The 23,606-nt window shown below is 45.6% G+C and overlaps 1 protein-coding gene across 1 annotated transcript; it reads left to right on the top strand.

Moving 5' to 3' along the window:
• cspg4ba (chondroitin sulfate proteoglycan 4ba) lies at positions 1-23,606 on the top strand. Its single transcript, XM_037483036.2, has 10 exons — positions 1-218; positions 5,568-5,731; positions 7,424-10,993; positions 11,379-11,852; positions 12,012-12,188; positions 15,710-15,908; positions 17,196-17,327; positions 18,881-19,053; positions 19,489-19,672; positions 20,766-23,606. The coding sequence occupies exons 1-10, from the start codon at positions 98-100 to the stop codon at positions 22,805-22,807; spliced, it is 7,236 nt and encodes a 2,411-aa protein (XP_037338933.2). The 5' UTR covers positions 1-97; the 3' UTR covers positions 22,808-23,606.

Genomic DNA, 23,606 nt, shown 5'->3' with positions numbered 1-23,606 from the left:
GCTTCGGGAGGACTCGCGTCGGTCCAGTCCGCTTTTAGGCTGCAAGAGCTTCACAGCTAAAGAAGTTAAAAACATGTCTGTCCAAATGTAACCGTACATGTGCGGCAGCGTGTGTGTTCCCACCGGGAGAACAACGATGGACTGCGGGCTGAACAGGAGGGAATGGTGGCTGCGCGCGCTGCTGTGGTGGTCGCTCCTGGTCGAGCTGGCGTCGGGAGGTAACAACTTTCCCTTCCACGAGAACAAATGGTGCTTTCAATGCCCATGTGTTCATCTCATGACACATGAGTACATGGGATAACTTTGAAGAGTTTCTCCCAGGTGGAAATTCTTTGACCCTGAAGGCTACTTGAGAATGTCGGGGTTCTAAGTTCTGTCAGTGATGATTAGCTTTTTAATGGCCGTCCTTATGTCCTTTATGCGTAGGCTACAGTAGACTATTTCTGTATCGGCACTCACGAGAAATGCACTGTAAACGCCGTCTCCCCGCATCCCACACGTACGTGACGTTGAGTTACTGGAGAGGTTTACAGGTCTTCAAAATGTGAACCAAAACCCAATTGATGAAATAGTGTATAGTGTGACCAACGGTTAATTTATACCACAAATAGTCATTTTGTTCCCTTTTCCAGGCAGCTTGATTCTTTACCTTAGTGTTTCATCCTGGGCCATGAGATAACCGCGCCTCGCAAGTGGGACTGTGATGTCTGGTGGAACAATGACTGTGACAACTGCACACTCCTATTGAACTTAAAGAATCGGACAGGCGTGCGTGTGTGTGTGTGTGTGTGTGTGTGTGTGTGTGTGTGTGTGTGTGTGTGTGTGTGTGTGTGTGTGTGTGTGTGTGTGTGTGTGTGTGTGTGTGTGTGTGTGTGTGTGTGTGTGTGTGTGTGTGTGTGTGTGTGTTGCTCTTCCATGACTCACAGCCTCAGATGTGTTTGCATCCATGGTGGCTTCATTAGCCCCTCTGGTATATTTGATCCCATGCATGTGCCATCTCAATTCAGCCCCTATCAACGCTCTGCTTCCTCTCCTCCGGGATTATCAGGATTTGTTTCACCATTTCTCCTTCTCACCATGACCGTCAATTGTTTTACCTCAATGCATAAATATATATATATATATATATATATATATATATATGAGATATTGCAGTGTTTGCAAATCTTTTGTTAATGCATCCACATTGTATCTGCCTTCCAGAGCTGCAGAACAAGTCAACAAAAACCCAGAGAGGCACTTCAGTCCGTCCACTTCATCTGTTGTGTAAAAGCGGCGCATGCAGGCAGTGACAGGCGCTGCTCTCAGCCCTCAAATTAAACGCAAGCGGGTGTTTTGTTAGAAAGGTCGCTGGCTTTGTTCGTGAAATGTCACCTAAGACACTGCCAATGCAGACATGTTGATTACAGAACAACCTTCCAACCCCTGTGTCTTCACATGTGTTGGAATGGTTTACTGGTAGAGCACCCTGCTTTCTCATTTGTATACCCCCCCCCCCACACTTACAGCGGGTGAAGTAAGTATTGAACACGTCACTATTTTTCTCAGTAAATATATTTCCTAAGGAGCTTTTGACATGACATTTTCACCAGATGTTTGTAACAACCCAAGTAAGACTTACATACAAAAAAACAGAACAAAGATATTTGTAATAATGTGAAATGACACAGTGAAAAAGTATTGAACAAGACTTTGTACAAAAGCCTTTGTTGGTAATGACAGCTTCAAGACGCCTCCTGTCTGGAGAAACTAGTCGCATGCATTGCTCTGGTGGGATTTTGGCTCATTCTTCCACACAGTCTTCAAATCTTGAAGGTTCCGTGGACCTCTTCTATGAATCTTGATCTTCAGTCTTTCCATAGATTTTGAATGGGATTTAAGTCAGGTGATTGACTGGGCCATTCTAGCAGCTTTATTTTCTTTCTTTGAAACCAGTTGAGAGTTTCCTTGGCTGTGTTTTTAGGATCGTTGTCTTGCTGAAATGCCCACCCTCGTTTCATCCTGGTGGATGGCAGCAGATTTCTGTCAGGAATGTCTCTGTCATTTTGCCCATTCATCCTTCCTTCAATTGTGTGAAGTTTGCCAGTACCATTTGCTGAAAAGCAGCCCCACACCATGATGTTCCCACCTCCAAACTTCACTGTTGGTATGGTGTTTTTGAGGGTGATGTGCAGTGCCATTTCTCCTCCAAACATGGTGTGTACTATGGCATCTCATCTGACCACACTACGCTCTCCCAGTATTTCACTGGCTTCTCCAAATGTTGTGCAGCAAACTTTAAACGAGCTTCAACATGCCTTTTTTCATCAATGGAGTCTTGCGTGGTGAGCGTGCACACAGGCCATGGCGGTGGAGTCATTACTGACTGTTTTCCTTGAGACAACAGTACCTGCTAATTGCAGGTCTTTCTGAAGCGCTCCACAAGTGGTCCTTGGCTCTTGGACAACTCTTCTGATTATTCTTTTCACTCCTCTGTCAGAAATCTTGCGAGGAGCACCTGGTCAAAATACATTTATGGTGAAATGATTCTTTCCACTTCTGTTTTATGGCTCCATTAGCGCTGGAACATTCCGAAGCTTAGAAATGCGTCGATAACCAATGCCATCGTTGTGTTTTGCAACAATTCGGTTGCGAAGGTCTTGAGACAGCTCTTTGCTTTTACCCATCATGGGACGTGTCTTGTGTGACACATTGGCAATGAGACCTTCTTGAAGGCCATCAGTTGGGACGGAACCAGCCGATATTAATTTGCACTGACAAGGGTCTGGATTGCTTTTTAATTACTGATAGTTTTCAGCTGTTGTCTTGGCTTTCCACACCTTTTTGCACCTCCCTTTCTTCATGTATTCAATACTTTTTCCCTGTGTCATTTCACATTATTACACATAACTTCATTTCTGAACTTCTTTGTTTTGGTTTATTTGTATGTATGTCTTACTTGGGTTGTTACCAACATCTGGTGAAAAGTTCATGTCAATAGCTCCTTTTGGAAATATATTTACTGAGAAAAGGGGAGACGTGTTCAATACTTACTTCACCCGCTGTAAAAATGTCCGTGTCTCAGCATGTGAGAAGACTGTCAACAGAAACATGACATTTTCTTTCCATATTTTCCTGGCTTTTCAAGAATCCAGTACATTTTTTTATAACCAAACATGACACTCTATCATATGGCCTTAACGTCACCACGACAACCACCAAAATACAATTGAGCATGCACGTCCATCCCTGTGAATGTCAAGGAGCAAATATCACTGGGTTCTTTTTTCTGGGGAAAAAAATGGAGGCAGTTAGATGAATGAACATGATGTATTTATGAGGAAGGACAGTCAGTCTGCCTCTGGGTCCTTGCAGAGCTGGACGTTGTGACTGTGGGCCAATCGATAGGTTTGTTTGCAGCTGTACTGACTATGTTCATTAAATTCTTTTAATTTCAACAAACTGCAGGAATAACTACCAGATTATTTTCTCTAAATAAAAAAAACAAGAAAATAAAGCATGTATACAGAAGCAGTCAAAAGTATGGACAGTTTTTCATTTTCTCCCTTTCTAATTCAAAGAGTGTGTCCAAACCTTTTGACTTTTAGGAGAGATCTTTGGTAAAAAAAAATATAGCAATTCCAAACTTTGTGCGTTCCCATTGGGTTGATTATTCAGCCGCGGCACACTTGTATGTGTGAATCGGTGCAAAACAGTGGTGCTCCGAGTGCACTGATGGGCACCACAGCGGGCTCATGGAGCAACCATGTGTGGACTGGAGAACGTGTCGTTACTTAAAAAGCTGTTTGACTAGAAATCTATTGAGCTATGGTTATTAACTTAATGAGTTCTAATCAAAAGAAGAAGCTCTGTTTGATTGACAGCTACAGGTTTTGGAATATATATTCTTTTTAATCGTAAAAAAGATTAGGGGAGGCAAGATTGGAGGGCTTTCAGGACTAATCAATTGAAGGAAAATAAATAATCTGGACATTTGATTTATTTCAAGTCAGCGATCAAGCAACAGATATTCACTGGTTGCAGTTTTTCAGTTGTGATAATATGGAGTCTGTTTGTCCTATCTGATAATAATCTGAATGTCTTTTAGGTTTTGGACTGTTGGTCAGCCAAAAAACAACATGTGGGGAGTTTACATTTTGTGAGATCTTTCCACACTTTTATGGTATTCTGTTAGTCAAATCCAGAAATAGTTGTCAGAGTAATTGATGAGTTATTTTTTATCAACGACGAGGTAAAAAAAAGTTTTGTTTGTCTCAAAGATACAACACATCATTTAGTAAACCGTCGATAAGCAAAGAACGTGCAAAATCCGCCAATTATTTTGAGAACGCCTGAGAGATGAGGGTTACCAAAGCACTCTCTCTTCTGCCTAATAGGTGTGTCATATCAATCAATGTCGCTCTCTCTATATTTATATAAATAATATACATATGTCATATATATAACGTGAATCTATATTTGAAAGTCTAAGTGCACGCTTAGCTTGATTTATATCGCGTTTGGTCTCCCTGCAATGGGCTCCTGTGGACTGCCCGCTGTACATCGATATGGCCGAGGGGCGGATTTACGTGCTTTACTGGATTAATTGAGTGGATTTATGTTGCACCGATTTGAAGTCGGTCGAGCCAATTAGTGCATTAACGGAGTAACAGCAAAGCATTAACTCCCATTAACTGCAGGCTGCCTCCCCGGTGAGTATAGCTCAGCCCCATTAGCAGCGTGCTGTTCTGGGTCACAAACTACAAACAGCAGGAGGGCGACGCCTCCGTTAACCTTCTTGAATTTGCGTGGTGAGCCGGACAGCGGTTTGGGAGCGCGGATGATTGGGAGGTCAGGGGAGACGGCTGCGTTGGTCCGCCACAGTTGCTTCTGGAACGCGATGTGTCAGCGCCTTTCATGTTCAGGTTGAAGCTTCCTGTTGGGGCAGGGCAGGCCCAAACATGTCCGACTTCCTCCCAGCTCCTCGCCCGCATCCTCAGCCTCTGTTGTGGCATTTAAGTCAAACCCATTTAAAATATAATAAAATAAAAGAGTCCTCTCAAACAAATCTGGACAATAGGCGAGTAACTTTCTCTTAAGCGCCACGGAACGAGCAGATGTCATGATTTGTTTCATCCTGTAAAGGAGTGTGTTGCTCTACATGTAAAAGTGCCTCATAATTGCACTGTGTCATACTTTGATGAGTGTAAATTATCCAGGAACAAACTCAGCAGGCCCACCAGGAGAGGTGAGTCCCAGCAGAGGATCTTCCACGCATTCTTTTACTGTGTGCAGAGTTATAATTTGTGTGCGTTTCATACGCACACACAAACCACACTTCTAGAGAACAACCTGGAGGATAAATGGCCTGACTTTTACATCTAAATGTCACATGTTTGTTATTTTAAGAGCACAATGCTGTACAAACTGAGCATGCTGTGTGTTTGCTGTAGTCTCTGCTACTGTGTTAAGCATTGATTGGTCAGTCTGCGAAAGACGGTGAGCGCCACGTTATGTACACGCGCTGCCTCTTTCTCTTTGTCTTAAAAAAATACCCCCCCGCCTCCCTCCGACGTCCCTTTCTCCAGCTTCATTCTACGGCGACGGCTTTGTGCAGCTCAAGGCGTCCGAGGCGTCCGACCAGAACACGCTGCGCATTCGCTTCCGAACCTCCAGCGCCGGCGGCCTGCTGTTCCTGGCCGCCGGCCAGACCCACTACTTCCTGCTGGAGCTGCGCGCCGGTCGCCTGCAGGTGGGTACATCCGTGGCCCCCAGCACGTGAGCATCTACGTTCAAGCACACATGACCGCACACACAAGTGCACACCCGCGTACATGGACAGGCCTGCAGTACACACACACACACACACACACACACACACACACACACACACACCTTTTGTACTTGATCACCAAACACACACACACTATCAACGCCTTAAGCGTCGTTGGCGTCAGTCTCAGCACGGTAACGCAAGTGGACAAGCATGCCTGATGCCAGCTGAGGGTTAACCCCATACTTGTCAGTTGTCACAGTGTAATGTTGAGGATTATGAAGGCAGCAGATCTTGATCTGTGATCTGTGTGTGAGTAATGTAGTGATCTTTGTGGGACTGAATATATTTGCCAGTGGATTTGTGACAACCCCTGTGCCCCAGACCGCCTCTTGCAACCATATTAGAATCTTTTTGATTTATCCGTACTGCTTCTATGAACTTGTTTTTTTGGCACATAACTTTATTTAAAGATATTAGAGTATATAATCCACTTCAAAAACACAAACATTGACCATTTGTAAAATGTATTTTAAATATAATAAACAACAAAAATTAATATATATTTCTTTCTATCTGTGCTCATGGTTGGGCCACGCCCCATTGCCCTCTATCGGCCGGCCGCCACTTAAAAGTAATGAAGCTTTATCTTTCTATATAATTCCTCTAAATTTCAAATGTATTTTTAAATATATTTAATGAATTTGGGTACATAATAATGCTAATATTGCCACAATATTCATTAGCCTTCATGAGGTCAGGCACAGTTAAAAGACCGGTGTGTGTGTCCAGCTGGATGCACTATTTTTAGTGAATACTGCCCGGTATCGCCAACTGCGCTGCATTTTTCAGTGAGCACGAGTGATGAGCTGCCCGTCTCTGTTCATTAAACTGACACATCACCGGGAAAAATTTTTGTTTCACTTGCACAAGTCCTCCTCGTGCTCGGGGTCTCATTCCGCTCGAGTCAGACATGAGCGTCGCTCCCTGGAAACCCACAATAGCAGGGACTCGGGCCCTGACAAGCATTGGTTTGAGATGGTGACATGATGCTCTTTGGACACTGCTGAAGGCAAGGAGATGATCGTTCACTTCCTGCTTTAAACGGCTATAATAACAAATGATGTCATATTTAAGTAGTCTATATCCTGTTTTTCCCTTTAAAGGTGTCACAGTGTCTGCCTCTAGTCATTTGAGTCATTTAAGCCATAAACCTTAGGATAGGCTATGGGAGATTGTACTTTTAGCTTAGTATTAAAGGTGACCATGAACGTCTAAAAAATGTGATGGTGATCTACCCAATAGTTGTTGAGATTGTATTGAAAAACATCAAGCAATGTGGATTCATCAAAGAGATCCTGAAGGATGAATCATTCTCTGGGCACAACTGATGCTTCAGCACCAAACATAACAATAAGTCGTCAACAGCTATGACATGTCGCCAAGAAACCAAAGTGAAACCAACTTACGTGTGCTAATGCAGGAGGAAGAGTTAGGGGATCAATTCAGAAGGCTAGAGGCTCATTGCCGGCCCAACTGCAATCATTCTGAATGTGGGACATTACTAAAAATAGCCATCTATAAACAGATCTTAAGAAGATTTTTTTTTTAGCTTTTCATTCATGTATCATAGCGTAACTTGTACTCCTGTTATTTTGTTTCTTCTCTTAGCTGAAAGTGGACCTCGGACTGGGGGAGGTGGTGTTGCGGTCAGAGGGTGGCACCCAGCTCAACGACCTGGCTTGGCACTCGGTGGAGGTCCGTCATGTGCTGAGCACTGTCACTCTCACTGTGGACAAGAACTCTCACTCAGATAAAAAGATGTCCGGCTACAATCACAATCTTCCGATTTTTGAATGGCTCTATGTCGGAGGTTTAGGAGGCCTGGACAGACTTTACCTCCCCAGAGACGTGGTCAGCTTCCGGGGCTGCATGGATGAGGTGGTCTTCAACGAACACGACTTGGTGTCATCCCTGAGGCCGTATACAGGATTCAATGTCCACGAGGTGTCTTTAGGCTGCAGTCCCCAATTCTCTGCTACAGAGGAAGACCCTATCAGCTTCTTCAGCTCCAGGGCTTACATTTCTCTTCCCACCTGGAACGCCCAGCACGAAGCGACATTTGAGAGTATCGTGCATACTTCAGCCAAAGAGGGAATTATCCTGTACAATTCTGCCCGAGAGGGGGACTTTGTGGCTGTGGAGATTCAGGAAGGGTTGCCAGTGGCCATTGTTGGTAAAGGTGGAACCAAAACCGAGCTTCGATCCCTCACGTTCATCAATGACAGGAAATGGCATTCTATGAAGTTGCATTTCACTTCCAAAAGCCTGGAGCTTACTGTCGACGGAGAGATGGTGAAAAGCAGCATTAGCTCTGGTTCAAAGGGGCTTCAGCTGAGAGGTTATCTTTTTGTCGGAGGTGTCGATGACGGCACTAGAGCAGAAGTCAGAAAGGTGGGCCTTGTCTCTGTGTCTGGAAAGCGTGTCAGAGGAGGTTCCTTTAAAGGATGTTTAAAGAATATCAAAGTCAATGGAGTAACAACCGGTCTCTCCAACGCCGTAGTCTCCAAGGATATCTCAGTTGGTTGTGAGCTGGAGATAAAAACAGAACCCTCGACCACTGTGAGTCCAACGAGTGCTCCGTTACACAACTTGCACTTTCCGACACCAACACCGCCACTTCAGATGTCCACCCTCGCAATAGGTTTGGACAGAAATTACGGCTCGAATTTTGTGCAGCTCAAAAACCTTGTGGTCCAGGAGGGCAGTCGAGCATCTCTCGAGGCCAAACACATCAAGGTAGTCTTGGACTTCAAGAAGCTTGGCATTCGACAGTCCCAGATCATGTTCCAAATCCAGGAGCAACCAACTCATGGTCAGGTAAGGCTTGATGTTGATCAGGACCAAGAGGAGAACACCTTCAGCATGTTGGACCTTTGGCACGGGCGAGTGATGTATATCCATGGAGGCTCCGAGGAACCGGATGACTTCTTCATGTTTTCAATGTATTCAAGCAGTAGAAAGAAAGTTCCTGATTATCTGAAGAGCAACAAATTGTACCGCTACAATATTACTGTGACACCCACCAACGATGCGCCCGAATTGAGTCTCCCTGAAGGAAATCTATTTGTCCTATTGGAGAACTCAAAGAAACGCCTAACCACTGATGTCCTGAAAGCCACCGACATCGACAGCAGCTACACCGACCTCGTCTTCTCTGTGCTTGGGAACCTGAACGCTGACGCAGGATATCTGGAAGTTGAGAACAACCCAGGAGAGGCTGTGACAGCGTTCTCATATTTAGACCTTGAGGAACTGAGGGTGTTCTATGTTCATGCAGGAGTTCGAAACTCAAGAATTGTTCTTAGAGTTAGCGACGGAGAAAAGGTCAGCAACACTGTTGTCTTAAGGGTCATGGCTGTAGCGCTGGAGTATAAGATAGCAAACAACACAGGCCTTGAGATCATTCAAGGAGAGACTGCTATACTTGGTTCAAAGCAGCTGGCTGTGCAAACCAATGCCGTGAAACAAGTCGTAGACATCCGATTCGATATCATCGAAGCGCCTCAGTATGGGGAACTCCAAAGACTTCACTCCAGTGGTGAATGGAGACCTACTGACTCGTTTTCCCAAAGGCTTCTCGAAAAAGAGCGCCTGAGGTACGTCAGTACCTATCAAGACATTCAGACAACCAACGCCACTGATTACTTTAAGAGCAGAGTTATTGTGGCTTCAAGGGAAACCACTGAAATCCTCTTTTTAATCACTGTGAAGTGGGTAAATTACCACCTGGTGAGGAATGTTATGATTGACATGGATAAAGTTCGCAAAGTGACACTGGACTCAGAGTGTCTTTTAGCCACAGCTGAAGGTGTAGTCCTCTCAGAGGAAGCCATCCATTACCGGGTTCTGACCACACCAAAGAAAGGGAAACTCCTGCTCGAAGGGACAGTCTTGGGGAAGAACTCAACCTTTAGCCAAAAAGATTTAACGGATCAAAAAGTACATTACGAGCTCGTCGACAGGCCTTATGAAGATACAAGTGACCGGTTCAAATTTCAGCTGGTTTCCAAACACGCTCAGTCCCAATACTATGACTTCCGGTTTTCCATCAAAGCTGATGTAAACAGTGTGTTCATAAGAAATGACGGAGTCTCACTGCAGGAGGGAGGAAGTAAACTAATCACGAAAGACAACCTGTTTGCAGAGACTTTGAGCACAAAGGATATGTACTACACAATAACAAGCACCCCCAAACATGGGAAGCTGGCCCGTATTAGCAAGTCAAATTCCAACGCTAGCTACGACAACATCCTAACCTTTAGTAACCAGGATGTATTGGAGGAACGGATAATGTACATCCATGATGACAGTGAAACCACACAAGACCAGTTTACTTTCATAACCTCCACCAGTCAAGGTTTCAAATCCTTGGTCACAGCAGATGATATCGGCTCCAAAGAAGGCGTGTTCAACATTACTATTCGGCTAGTCAATGACCAAAAGCCCGTACGTGTTATTGATAAAGTGTTCCATGTAGTAAGAGATGGGCAGAAGATACTCACCATAGAGGACTTGCGGTATCATGATGCAGACTCTGATTTTGACGATGGCCAGTTGATTTACACTCGCCGAGGCATCCCAATGGGAGACCTGGTGCTGGTTAACGACACCGCCCATCGCCTTTTTCAGTTTCGCCAGAAGGATCTGGAAGAAAAGCGAGTGTTGTTCATTCACAAGGGCGTGAGCACGGGCAGGTTTGTGCTCTTTGTCTCCGACGGACAGCATTTTGTATCGAGCCTCTTGGACATCAGCGCGCACGACCCCTTCTTGAGGGTTGGCAACAACACCGGCCTGCTGGTCCAGAAGGGCCGGTCCGTGACCTTTTCCACTGGTAACTTTAGCGTTGTATCAAATTTGGACATCAGAGACAACCAAGAAGTCCTGTTCATTTTGGATGGGGCTCCCAAGTACGGGGGTCTATACCGCAATGAGAAGATGGTGGAGTCCTTCTCGCAGTGTGACTTTAAGGATGGGCTGGTTTCCTACCGGCACGACGACAGCAGGCATCTCGCAGACTCTTTCAACCTAACAGTGAGCGCTAAAGGTCTGCATCTAGCGGTGAGGATCAATGTGAAGGTTTACCTGGAAAGTCATCAGAGGCCTCCCATTGTGCTGCATCACAACAGCCTGCTGGTGGAGGAGGGAAAACCAGTGACGGTTAGCGGGACAAAACTAGAGGTGAGTGTTTCGGAACAGACCCACTGCGAGTTGGCGATCATGTATTTATATCTTACCAATTCGATTATGGCCAATTCGGAATAATAACCAAATGGATACTTGCATTTGGAATCCGTGCATGTTTTGATTTAAACATTTTGTTTTAGAGTTTTTAAAACCCAATTCCTAAAATAAGGTGTTAAACAAACCTGCACATTGTGTTTTAGATACAGTTTCAACTGCACATTTTGTCATATCATTTAAATATCACAATACAACCGAGTGAAAGACCACCTTTTACTATCCTGTTTAAGGTTACATTGAGACCCAAACAAAAACCAAACAGTAGTGGCCCAAGGAGCTTTTCATTTTTAACCAGTGAATGTGTGTTTTTGGATTGTTGCAGGTCACTCACGAGGACAACCTGCCATCTGAGATTGCATTCACAGTCAAAGTGGCGCCGTCTCATGGCTTTCTCCGGCGTTTCGTCGAAGCGGAGGAGCGCTACATCGGAACCCAGCAGTCCCCTGTCAACACGTTCACCCAAGAGGACGTCGGCGGCGGAAACATCCAGTACGTGCAAACGGAACCCGAGCGAGTGAACGACACGTTCGTCCTGGATGCCACCAATGGGGTGACTGACGTCAGCGGCATCAGGATGTCTGTCGACATCATCCCACGCCTCATCCCGCTCCAGGTCTCCAATTTCACTCTGAACGAGGGCGCGTCCAAGGCGCTGACCCAGGACGTCCTCAAAGTCACCAACCGGCACTTTTCGGGAAACAACTTCCTGTATAGTCTGACTGAGCGCCCGCGGCACGGCCACGTGGAGCACTCGCGGCATCCTGGTGTGGCCATAACCTCGTTCACCAGGAGGCAGGTGAGATATTGGCAACTGAGCAGCAGTTTATTGCTGGATTAAAAATGAGCAATATTGGTAATAATCTGATTATACTGCATTTGTATTGTTATTCCCAACGGTAGTGTCCAGCTCATGTTTGGAAGCACTTTTTAATCATCTCCATGGTTTGTTCATCAGGTTGAGCACGAGTTCATTTACTACATCCACGACAGCAGCGAAACGTCAGCCGACTGCTTCACCGTGGCGGCCAATGACACTGGCCTGAGGAAGCAGAGCGCGGCCCAGACGGTGCACATCCAGGTTACAGCTGTCAACGACGAGCCTCCTGTTATTACAGCCAACAGGGTCCTCAGGGTGAGTCGGCACGGCTGCTCTATATTTAAACTTTTTTTCTTTTTTACCAGCACGTCTGGCACCATATCCTCCTGTTTCTTCTGTGGAGTCGCCGTGGCTGGCTGGCTGGTTGGGCTGGGGGAACTGTGTTTGGGATGCAGCACAGAACAGACATCTGGTGGTTCTCATTGTAGGAAGGTCTGTTGTGGTGTTTAAAGCGTTGAGCTTTCAAAATAATTATCAGGTTACTAAAAAAAAAAAGGCTTTTTGCTGCATCGGCCGGCGGTGAAATGAAGCGGCAGCTGCTGTAATTCAGGTTCACTGGAAGTTAATACAAAGTTTCCTCATGAATGCAAAAGAGTTTAGATCAAATGGAAAACAGCCCACAGGCAAAACGCAGACAGAAGGTCCTGCTGCTGAAAATATGTCGCTCCCATTTAGTCCATTCCACGAGAGTGGCGAGCGTGAGTGGCATGATGGCATGGGCTGCAAATAGAAAACACTGACCATGTCGTGCTCAGTTCAGCCCAGTTTCCTCTACTTCACCTCAGTCTTCTCTACCTCCATCCAAAGAAACCCTGCCGGTATATTGTTATTTATTTTGTACTGGTAAAAATTAGACTGAGGTTGTCCGGCATGTGTCCATGTGCCGAGGTCCAGCCGCAAAGAGGCTCAAGTAAAGGTCTATTGTCTGTGCGGCTTTGCCCCAAATGCCTTGAATTCCTCTGGAATCCTTTCAACTTCCCCTCCGTTGAAGTGTTAATTTAGTTTAATGTGGAATTGTGGATATTTCTTTTTTAAAGGGAGCATCTTGTAATTCCTGCCAATTTGTCACTGGAAATCCTTATTGATTGATTTATTAATCATTATTTCACTGGATGGAAGATCAAAGGTCTGGATTTTGCTCTCTGCCACCGCACCGCATGAAAGGTTATCTTACTGTCACAGAGGAATTTATTCATTCTTGAAAAGCTGCTTTTCTAACAGCTTTGCCAAAAAACAGCTTTTTAACCAAGATGAAATGTGCTCTTCTGTGAAATATACACAAACTTTCTAGTCCAAGAGGCCAACAAAGGACACAGATAAGATGAACACGATCCAGAGAAATACCAGTAAGGCAAGGAGACCAGTACATTATGTATGATTTAGTTGGGTCATCTATGACGGAGAGAGGATGCCATCCCGCTGACACATCAGCACTCTATGGTGGTTTCTGAGTGGGAATTTATCATTGATTATATACCAGGGTAAAAGTGGGCATAGAACTTATTGTGTTCTCACATAAACTGTGAGCAGAGTCTCCTGTAAAATACAATGTAATGAAACAAGTACTTCTCCAGTCTGTGTATTTCCTAGAGCAAAGCTTGGAGAAACCGACTGTGGACAGCAAAACCTATTTTAGTCACTTCAAAAAACACACCAGTGTTGGTTTAACACTATGCTATATTTAGAATATCTATTTTTAATGAAGTCTTGAGACTTGGGCTCGAGCATAGATGGAATAACCACTCAAGTTCCTCAGTAGAAAGGGCTGTTAGTTTGAATGGTAAAACAGTGAGAATACTCTAAATATGGCTTACAGGTCAAACTAAAGTGGATTTATTTTGGTGTCACTTTTAGGTGTGACCGGCGCCCCCGTCTGCCACAGTGTATTTCTATGCTGCCATGTCTCTACTGTAATGTAAAGGTCACCACCGCAAGTCCTTTAAAGCACCTCAACAAACCGATGAGGTCTGCCCGAACGCAGATCAAAGACGTGAGTGCGTTTGGCTTCAACTCGACCTTCCTTTCAGGCTCCAAAGCTGCAGCAATGAGCAGCAGACGCTCTGTCTTGTTCATGCAAATTGATCTCGTATGTCTCGTCTTTGAATTTGGTGAGTCACACTGATACTGTTCCCCAAACGGATCCCGCTGTGATGTCCTGCAGGGGATGGTCAGAGGTGCAGTCTTCTCATGTAGGAGGACGATATGCCGTGGGAATGGTGCCGCCATGTGGGGGGTTTACTGGTGCTAATTGAAAGTACTCATGTGCTTCTGTTCTTACAGCCAGGTGGGAGGCAAGCTCACTGCTAGTTACAGCCCAGCCTCTAATTAAGGCCGCCTTCAGGTCCTTTACGGGCCATGTTGACCCCAGTGTTACCTGACATTTAGTGGTTCTCAAAGGTAAAACACCACCTCCAGGATATCTCACACTCATGTTGGAAATAATTCTTTTTCACCGACTGGCTCATGCTTTAATCAACATCTTTGCATGAACCTTGACATGAAAGGCGTCCCTCCCAAATTGATAAAAAATAATTTTTCTGTGACTCCCCTTTGCATGGAGTCACATTAACATACGGTTGAGCTCTATAAAGTCCTAAAAATCTCAAATCTTTTTTATTTTGGTAACCTGTTTAATTTCATAACGATCGCTCTAACTCATCATTAAAATACATTACTTTAATATAAAATCATCTCTGTATTGATGTATGTGTGTGTGTGTGTGTGTGTGTGTGTGTGACAATAAAAAATGCAGGGATAACTTTGGGACCATTCAAATTATTTAGGAGAAAAAAGTTGAGTCTTTAGGCTGTCTGAGCCACAGCATCAGCTGTATAAACAAGGTTGTTTTTTCATATTGATAGCACTGACTTGAGTAAAGTGGGTTTGTTCAAAGAAAAACATTGTGCATATTGATAGTGACCCCTGTGCTCATCCCATTAAGCCAATCCGAATGTTGTGAAAAGGAAAAAAGCCTCTTCGGCTGATCACACCCGAGAAGCAGCCCCTCCGCTGTGGCGTTCCAACCTGCGCTTGGTTAACGCTGCGTTGCGTAACGCTTTCCTCCAGCCCCGAGTAGGGCGGCTCATCCTTTCGTCGCCGAGTGTCTGCACGGTCTGGTAGCTCTGCGCCCCGCGCGCCAATGACTTCCTCTGTTACTTTGCGTTAGCTCCAGGCCGTTCCTCCTCCATGGGAGCAGGGGGGGTGCTGTGTTTACTATGTTCAGTCCTGGGACGTGGGGCCTGGTTTGTCCCAGTCTCGTTAAGGTGCCTCCCGTTCGGGGGTGGCTGTCGGGGCACTGTTCCTTGGTGCAGCGTGGATGATGAAGGGAGAAGTGACGGAGCTGGAGAAAAACATGACGTGAAATAGCCGCGGGCTGGACCCCCACCCTCAGAATCCTGGCTCCATTGTGTACAATGACCATGAATGACAGGGACACATGCCGGTGTCTTGGTTCCTTGTCAATTATAATATATCCAAGCAGAAAAAGAAAAGTACATTCTATAATGCGGACAATCTGATACTTTTGAATGAAGGGGATCTCTTCAAACCCTGGCATCCACCAATGTAAAAAAAAAAAAAAAAGACAACAACTTATATATACCAAGAAATTTGCCTCATTGTGTAACAAAATATGAAAACATTCCATCCCTCGAATTATATGTCAAACTGTCATTTTGCTGTCAAAGCCCTGAGCCGTGTCAAACCAAAGGCCCCCGTGTCCCTGGATGTTCATGTTGTCTCAAAAATAACAGCTGGGACCTGTTGTGTCCATCCAGGTGTGGGTGTCCTCGATGACGGAGATCAGGCCAGAGGATCTGAGGGTGCAGGACGTGGACACGCCCCCAGCGGAGCTTAACTTCATGGTGACCCCACCCAGCAACGGACACCTGGCCCTGAAGCGTGACCCCATGAAGGCGGTGCTAAACTTCACCCAGCAGCACGTAGACCAGGGGCAGCTGCTGTTTGTCCACAAAGGTCAAATCTGTTATTATATAGTATAACCGCCTGCCAACACTATACATCAACATAAAAAACAACCACATAAGAGAAACCAGAAGGGTGGAGAGGCCAAGTACGTATACAGTGCCCCTCCCATTATAAACTATGTATAAAATAATAACAGGATGCCAAAAAACAGACATGTGACCAAAATAATATATTATCATTTAAACATTACTCGCTCAACCACAAGTTTCCTTCTCCATGTATTGCTTTTTATCAGTCTTGATAAAAGTGGGGGGGCGGGGGCTCCGTGCCACCGTATCACCAACCTACACACACGCACTGGTAGAAAAAACAGAAAAGATAACGAATACAATTGCGAACAAGTTGTAAAGATAGGGCGCTACATCACGGTTGCACCTGAGGAGAAAAATAAAGTCATGCAGAACTGACTTTACACCTTCAATGTTCCATCTCATCAAAGGGGGGAACCACTAGTCTAGATGGTTTTGTTGGTTTTCTAGATGAGTTATCTAGTTCTCAAACATTATTCAAGTATGTTGCATTCTGCTTGGGATGCTCAAAACACCAAATGACGTGAAGTACCATCGCATCTGAAAGAAGAAAAACACAAGGCAACTCACTCCAAAATAATGTAGACGGGTCACCAGAAAGATTTTATTTAATTTTGGGTGTCCTGGCTTTTTTTGCAGCTGTACTGTTCCATGTTCCATTATTAACAAAATATCAATCATACTGTTCCAAGTACGACCAGTAATGAATTGCTCCAAAAGTGATGATGCATCTTATCCTCTTTGGATTTATTGCAGTTCTGCCGAATAGATTCTGGATTTGTCTCGTTGTCGTTTCTTTTGCGCCCACTAGAGGGAGCTGTTTACTATCCCCCAACAGTTTGAGTTGCTATCTCCTCATCCACTGTGGACCTTCCCTCTATTAACTGTGCACGTGCCTCAGACGGCTGGGTGGAGGTGATAATACTTTTTAGTCCGTCTGTCTGGGACCAGCCTTCATGGGGCCTACTGTTCGGATTCCTGTACCAACAGGAAAGGTAGAAATGATGGTGTGTTAAAAGAGAAATGTTTTCTTTACCCCACAAATTCATTCATTCACACGAACTCTGTATTTGAGTATTGGCCGTTCATTCTTTGTTATCTACATTTTGCCGGTACCATAAAACGTCTAAAAAGATAACTTTCAGTTCATCCTCCGCAACAGACAGAATCCAACAAAGTGGCCTCCGAGTCCGCCCGACAGCTTTTCATCATTATTCTCTCTGTTGTGGTTTGATTACATTTGCAGGTGCCATGTCTGGAGGATTCAGCTTCCAAGCCAACGATGGGGTGAACTTCTCTCCCCGGCAGATCTTCAGCATCACCGCCAGAGCCTTAGTGCTTAGCCTGGAGAAAAACCGTCCGCTCAAGGTGTTCCCAGGTAACCCCCCCCCTGAGTAGAGCCTTGGCATTAAGAGAATCCTTCTACAGCTTAACAATTGTCAAACAACGTCGACAGATGTGCTGGTGTCTACTCCTGTTTGATTCTTTTCTTCTGTCCTCTTTGTCACGCCTCTGTCACGATGTAGCTACACAGCCGCCTGCTGGAAATGACTTATATAACATAGCGACATATTTTGTAGAATTGATATCTATATTCCCTGCAGTTGTGGCGCGTTGTTCTCTTGTCTGCTCTCCGTATCATGTGACCTTCGACCGGCCCGACTACAGTCTCTCTTATGTCTCGAATATCTCGCGTCTTTACGTTGCCTAAGCAGCAGTGAGCACCTCCCTGATTTTCAGGACTTCATCCAGTGGTCCCACTTGTGAGCTTGAAGGAGTTTGTGACTGCCAACTGGCCCGCTCGGATGAGCCACGGGGGGAGTGGGTCCTTGAGCTGTGCCACTGTCTGTTTGAGGCAGCCATGTTTGGCGCTAGGCGGGGCACAGAGGGAGGGGGGGTCGGGCGAAACCCTTTTCGGTGATATTTCTTCCCTCAAATGCTCGGGACAGAGTGTGCACGGATCCCCCCCCCCCCCCCTTTCAATGGATGCATGTATGCCTCTTCAGAGCCAGCAGCTTACCTGGAGGAGTCCTGACGGGGAGTCGCTGTGCTGCGGCCTGCAAATGCCACACGAGAACATTTACTTCGAACTCTGTCAAGCGCTTCTTGAACGCACAATGTATTGTAACTGGTCACATGGTCTCAGAGGGACGTTGTTCTTCTGTAGGCCAAGTCAAGAAATTCACCATCACTTCCCTCCAGTACAACGAGACTGCTTAGCACTCAATGTCATACGTATATTTTGAGTGAACGGTTCTCACGGTTTGAGTGTGTTGGTTAACTTGCTGTGATTTAGAGCCCACATTGGTTTTCATTGTAGAAAGAGAAGTAAATGCGTCCCTGCTTCCTCCTCTCAGGGGGAACTTTCCCATGAGAGACTAATAAGTACCATGCGGGTGCTCACGATATGATGAATTAATTTCCCTGTGCTTTGACTCCTCTTCCTCCTCTTTGGTGGCCTTCCATCATTTATCAGCAGTCTCTTTTTATAGACTCAGCACAGAGTCCGTGTGATTCATTGGAGAGAGAGACGTGATCATTCCCCGTCATCAAGCCCATGGGACCAGTCTCCCTTTAGATTTCCCCCAAGTGGAAGCATCCTGCAACGAGCTCATCCACTTTTAAATTCTTGTTTGGATTTTATATAACACTGCACAGTGCTGTAAAAGAAATATAAGAGAAAGCCTGTGATGTCTGCCGGGCCGCTTTAATTCAACACATCAAAGGACTGTTGTCGGCCCACTGCAGTGCTTGTTTTTCATCATTTAGTGATGGGAAACGCCTCCAGAGTGAGAAGGACTTGCAACATTTATGCACGGCCAAACTCAACACCGACTAAAAGCAAACTCCTGACAGTTATGGTTTCATGAGCGAAAACACGAGCGCCTCCACCTGTCACTGCCGTGATTCCATTTCACTGCTCCCATCCAGGCTCTTCGGCTCCCGTCACTAACGAGGTCCTACAGGCGGTGACCAATGACCTCAGCAACACCTCCAACCGCGTCATCACGTTCAGTGTGATCCAGCATCCTAAACTGGGGCGACTGGTGATGAGGCAGCCAGACAACTCAATGGTGGACATCTCCTCTTTCACACAAGACATGGTGAGTGAAGAGCACCACTTTGCCCTCATTTAACATGGAATGCAATGGATGTTAAACAGTTCAACATTCCTCCGTCCATGTGGAAAGGGGTCAGATTTCAAAGGTAACGATAATAAATATAAATTCAGGAAATTGACTCTCTGAATTGAACATGGCGTTTACGTAATGAATTATTTCTGACAGTTAAAGCTGCGATGCTCCGTGCACTTTATTTACTGCTGAGCTAAGCCGATTTAAAATAACAATTAACTCTTGCACTATGGTAATGTCGTCTGCAGTGGTGAATAATTATTTTTTTATTAGGGCAGGGAGTGTTTTTTTTTCCCTTGATTAAATCGTGATCACTCTGATGGCTGATCTACATGTTGTGCAAATGTATTCATGTGATTTGATTTTGGGGCGGCTGTTCCCACTGAGGTTGTTTTTCTTCCTCAGGTGGACAGGAAAGAAGTCGTGTACATTCAAACCCCCATTGAGTCCGTGGGCTGGGAAGCAATGGACTCCATGACCTTCTCTGTGGCGTCAGCGCCGTCTTCTCTGGACAGTCAGACCTTCAGAATCAACGTTTCCTATGAGAATACTGGACCTGAACACAACACAGTCCTGCTTGCAAACACAGGTATGAACAAGAGTAACAAGAGTAGCGTTTCATTACTGACACTTTAACTTGACAAAGGATTTTGGGATATTAAACAAGATGCTTATTAATTGTTATCTATCCAATCTCATAACCTCATAATAGCTCAGGGAGGTAAATTGGTGAGGATTGCTGCAGTTGGTAGTCCCTTCATCTTCTACGACCACATACATCTACATGCTATGGCAATCCACTTAATGTTTGTTGAGATATTTCGCCAATTGAATCGATATGAAATAAAACAATGAGCATCTCATCCGTCCGAAGCGAGGGAACCGCCACAACTAAGTTATTCCACACATTAAGAAGAGCAGCTACCGGACTATAGAGCGCACCTGAATATAAGCCGCACCACCTAAATTTAGAACTAAAAAAATATGTCCACATATATAAGGCGCCACGGGTCTATAAGCCGCAGGTGTCCACGCGGCAGAAAAGCCAGTGGTCCGTGCCGGAGTTCTTCAGGTTGCCGTCTCCAACGTCTCACCATTGGTTCATTAATGCCAAGTTTTACGTGCAGCCGCTCTGTTTCCTGTATAAGCCGAAGGGTTCAAAGCGTAGTAAGAAAGTAGTGGCTTTTAGTCTGGAATTTACGGTACTTTTTTAGAAATGCAATTCAATAGCAAAGTTGTCCGACGGGCCTCACTGGACCCCCCTGGGAGTTGTTGGGCCGGGTGGGAATTGTTTGTCCAATGGGGTTGAGCCCCCCATCTTTGAATCATAGAAACGCTCCTGGTAGGAACCACCAGATTAGTGGTTTTGAAGGTATTTGCCTGGTGTTCATATGTGTGGATTGATTTGTTTTTTACCCTGATAGAGTCACAATTATGCACGATGCAGTCTCAAAACTTCACACTTGTATATTTAATATAAAATTGAAGTGCGTGGTCAAAGATGGGGTTGGTCATAACGAGGTCGCCAGAAGTAGGAGGGTAAGTAGTACAGAAGGCATCATTGGTCACCCCACCTTTCAAACCCAAACTGTTGCAAACCCACAAAATGGTCTCTAGTTATTCATTTAAGGTGTTAAACAATGCTGTCATTGGTGACCGCTGGAATGCTTACTTGCTGCTAGGTGCTGAAGTGACGGAAGGGGAGAGCGTCATCATTGACGAATCCAAGTTGGACGCTACCAACCTGATGTCCAAGCTGCCGACGCCTCAGCGGAGCTCCCATGAGGTTTGGTTCCAGGTGACCTCTCTGCCTCAGCACGGTGTCATAGTGGTCGGGGAGAGAAACCTCACCAAAGAGAAACCCAACTTCTCCCAGTTTATCGTGAACAAGTTTGGCATCACCTACAAGCACGACAACTCGGAGACAACTCGTGATTCCTTCTCATTCAGTGCATGGCTAAATCCTAGAGGCAAGACAGCCCAACGGCCCCAGGACATCATTGATGTAGTCGAGGAACGTCTCAACATCACAATCACGCCTGTGAATGATCAGCCACCTTTGCTAAAAACCAAATCACCAACTCTGAGGGTGGTGCAAGGGGATACAGTAGCCCTCGGGCCTGAGAACCTCAAAGTTGAAGACTTGGACGATCCTCCTGAGGATATCAAGTTCTCTGTGATTAGCAAGCCGAACAATGGTTACCTAGCCCTGGAAGGAAGTTTGGATGAGTCGATAGTGGCCTTCACCCAAGCCCAGATCAATAACGGAAGCGTCTATTTCATCCATGATGGAAGCTCTGTCTCTGGTGTGTTCTACTTCAGTGTCACAGATGGCCATCATAAACCCATATATAAACTCTTCAACCTAGAAGTTACCAAAATCACCATTTCTCTGGTCAACTACACTAGATTGACACTTTTGCAAGGCCAGACCTCAGTATCCCTGACACAAGACAACCTGGCAGCTGAGACCAACGGGAAAAATATCACCATTCGCTACCAGATTACAAGGCCTCCTAACTTTGGCAAACTTTTGAAGGACAACCAAGAGTCTACCATGTTCGAACAGGAGGATCTACGTGCTGGAAGGCTGTCCTACCACATGATCTCCCTTATCTCTGCGGAGGACAGTTTTGAGTTCACAGCCTTCACTTCAGAGGCAAATGTGAGCGGGCAAATGTTTAACATAAGCGTCACACCTTTGATCCACGTCAGGAAAGGTTTGAGGATCCCCAACGGGATTCCTGTCAAACTCAACACCAGCGTCCTTAATGCCTCTGACTTGGCCAATATCAGTGATAGTGACCCTGTATTTGAGATGATCTCCCAGCCAAAGTATGGGAGGGTTGTTTGGACAAAACCTAAAATGTCCAGGAAGACTGGAGCAGTTGAGTCTTTCACCTTTCAGGATCTGATACAGGAGAGGGTAGCCTTGGATCTGAGTGCCAACATGACCGGAGTTCAAGAGCTGAACGACTCACTGGTGTTTGTACTGAAAGCTCAGAACATCCAACCTGCTAAAGGAGAGTTCCACTTCACAGTGGTGCCATATGATCGAGGCCTTGTTCCTACAACTAGGAGCCCCCCTGTCCCAACCACATCATCTTCCCCTCATACACCCGTCCAGAGTGGAAGTGCTTCGCCAGTCCAGTTCACGGCTTTCTTCTCCACCCAGCAACCGAGCAAAAACCAGCAGAAGTTCAAGGCACGCAACCGCTGGGGGAACTCCAACCGAACCAGCATTTTCAGCACAACTCTTGGCAAACCAACACGTGGAACAGAGGACTTTCCCTTTAGAAACACACCGGTGCGCGTTGAGTCCTACCCTCAAAAAACCACCAGTCCCCTCTTGGTTATTTTACCCCTGCTGGCCTTGCTTCTGCTCATAGTCATCTTCGTAGTGCTGGTTGTCTTTCTCCGACACCACAGACAAAGAAAGCAGAACGCCGCCGAACCAAAGGAGCCACCGCCCGCTGGTCCCTCGTACCAAGGTCAACCCCAGAGGTGCACGACAGTTCCCACCGTGACTGTCACCCCGCTGAACCCCAGCTGCCCAGGGAGTCCTGTTCTAGATAGGCTGCTCACTCAGAATCAGGCCTCGATTTATGACACCATTGATTCAAACATGCTCATAAGTACTTGGAGGAATGGCTCCCCCTCGTCATTTACCCAAATCATTAGAACCGCCACGCCCACACTGCAGACAAACCAGTACTGGGTTTGAGCTTCCTCATAACTGCAGCTTTATTGAGATTTGAAAGAGCAAAACCAGTGGCCACAAACGCAGCTTGGTGTGCTGGATAACTAGCAGGCCCATTGTTTGGAAGTAACAACCTTATAATTAACACTGTACACAAAGGCTGTGTTGGCTTGCTTCTATGCTTTTCTGCCCCCTATTTGTGGATAATTGATTGATGCAGCTTTAATGCTGTGTTCACACCAAAAGCAAAGTGAATTTTCGCTTGAACCACCAAAGTACGTTATTCAGCCTGTGCACAGCTTTTGGTTTTCTTTAAGGCGCTCAATCCTTCCAAACAGCGGTGGAGTTTGGTGGGACTGATTTAGTTCCCTCAAGCATTTACCAAGCGGCATTGTGGGAAATCCTAACCTGTGTTTGGTGCCTGACGTGTGTTTAATGCCTCCCTCCTGTTATCTGGTCCTCGTGCACGGTGAAGTCTTCCACTATGGGTGCAGATAGTCGCAGTGGAGGCTCATGCTGACAACCGATTGAAACTGTGAATTACTAAGACTGACACTGGCACAAATATAGTCTAAGCATTTCAATTGATTGTGCAGATTTTATACTGTTGTTCTGTATTATATATTATAGAATATAAACTTTTTGTAACTCAGGTATTTTGTTAACGGTCGGTTACTTCATGTTACCTTTTAAGAGGATTGCATACACTCACCGGCCACTTTATTAGGTACACCAGTCCAACTGCTCGTTAACACTTAATTTCTAAGCAGCCAATCACATGGCGCAACTCAGTGCATTTAGGCATGTAGACATTGTCAAGACA

The sequence above is a fragment of the Pungitius pungitius genome, chromosome 5 (assembly GCF_949316345.1).
Source record: "Pungitius pungitius chromosome 5, fPunPun2.1, whole genome shotgun sequence".
NCBI classification, from domain to species: Eukaryota; Metazoa; Chordata; class Actinopteri; order Perciformes; family Gasterosteidae; genus Pungitius; species Pungitius pungitius.
Note: the sequence above shows the minus strand (reverse complement) of the source record. Positions and strands in the feature narration are given on the sequence as shown.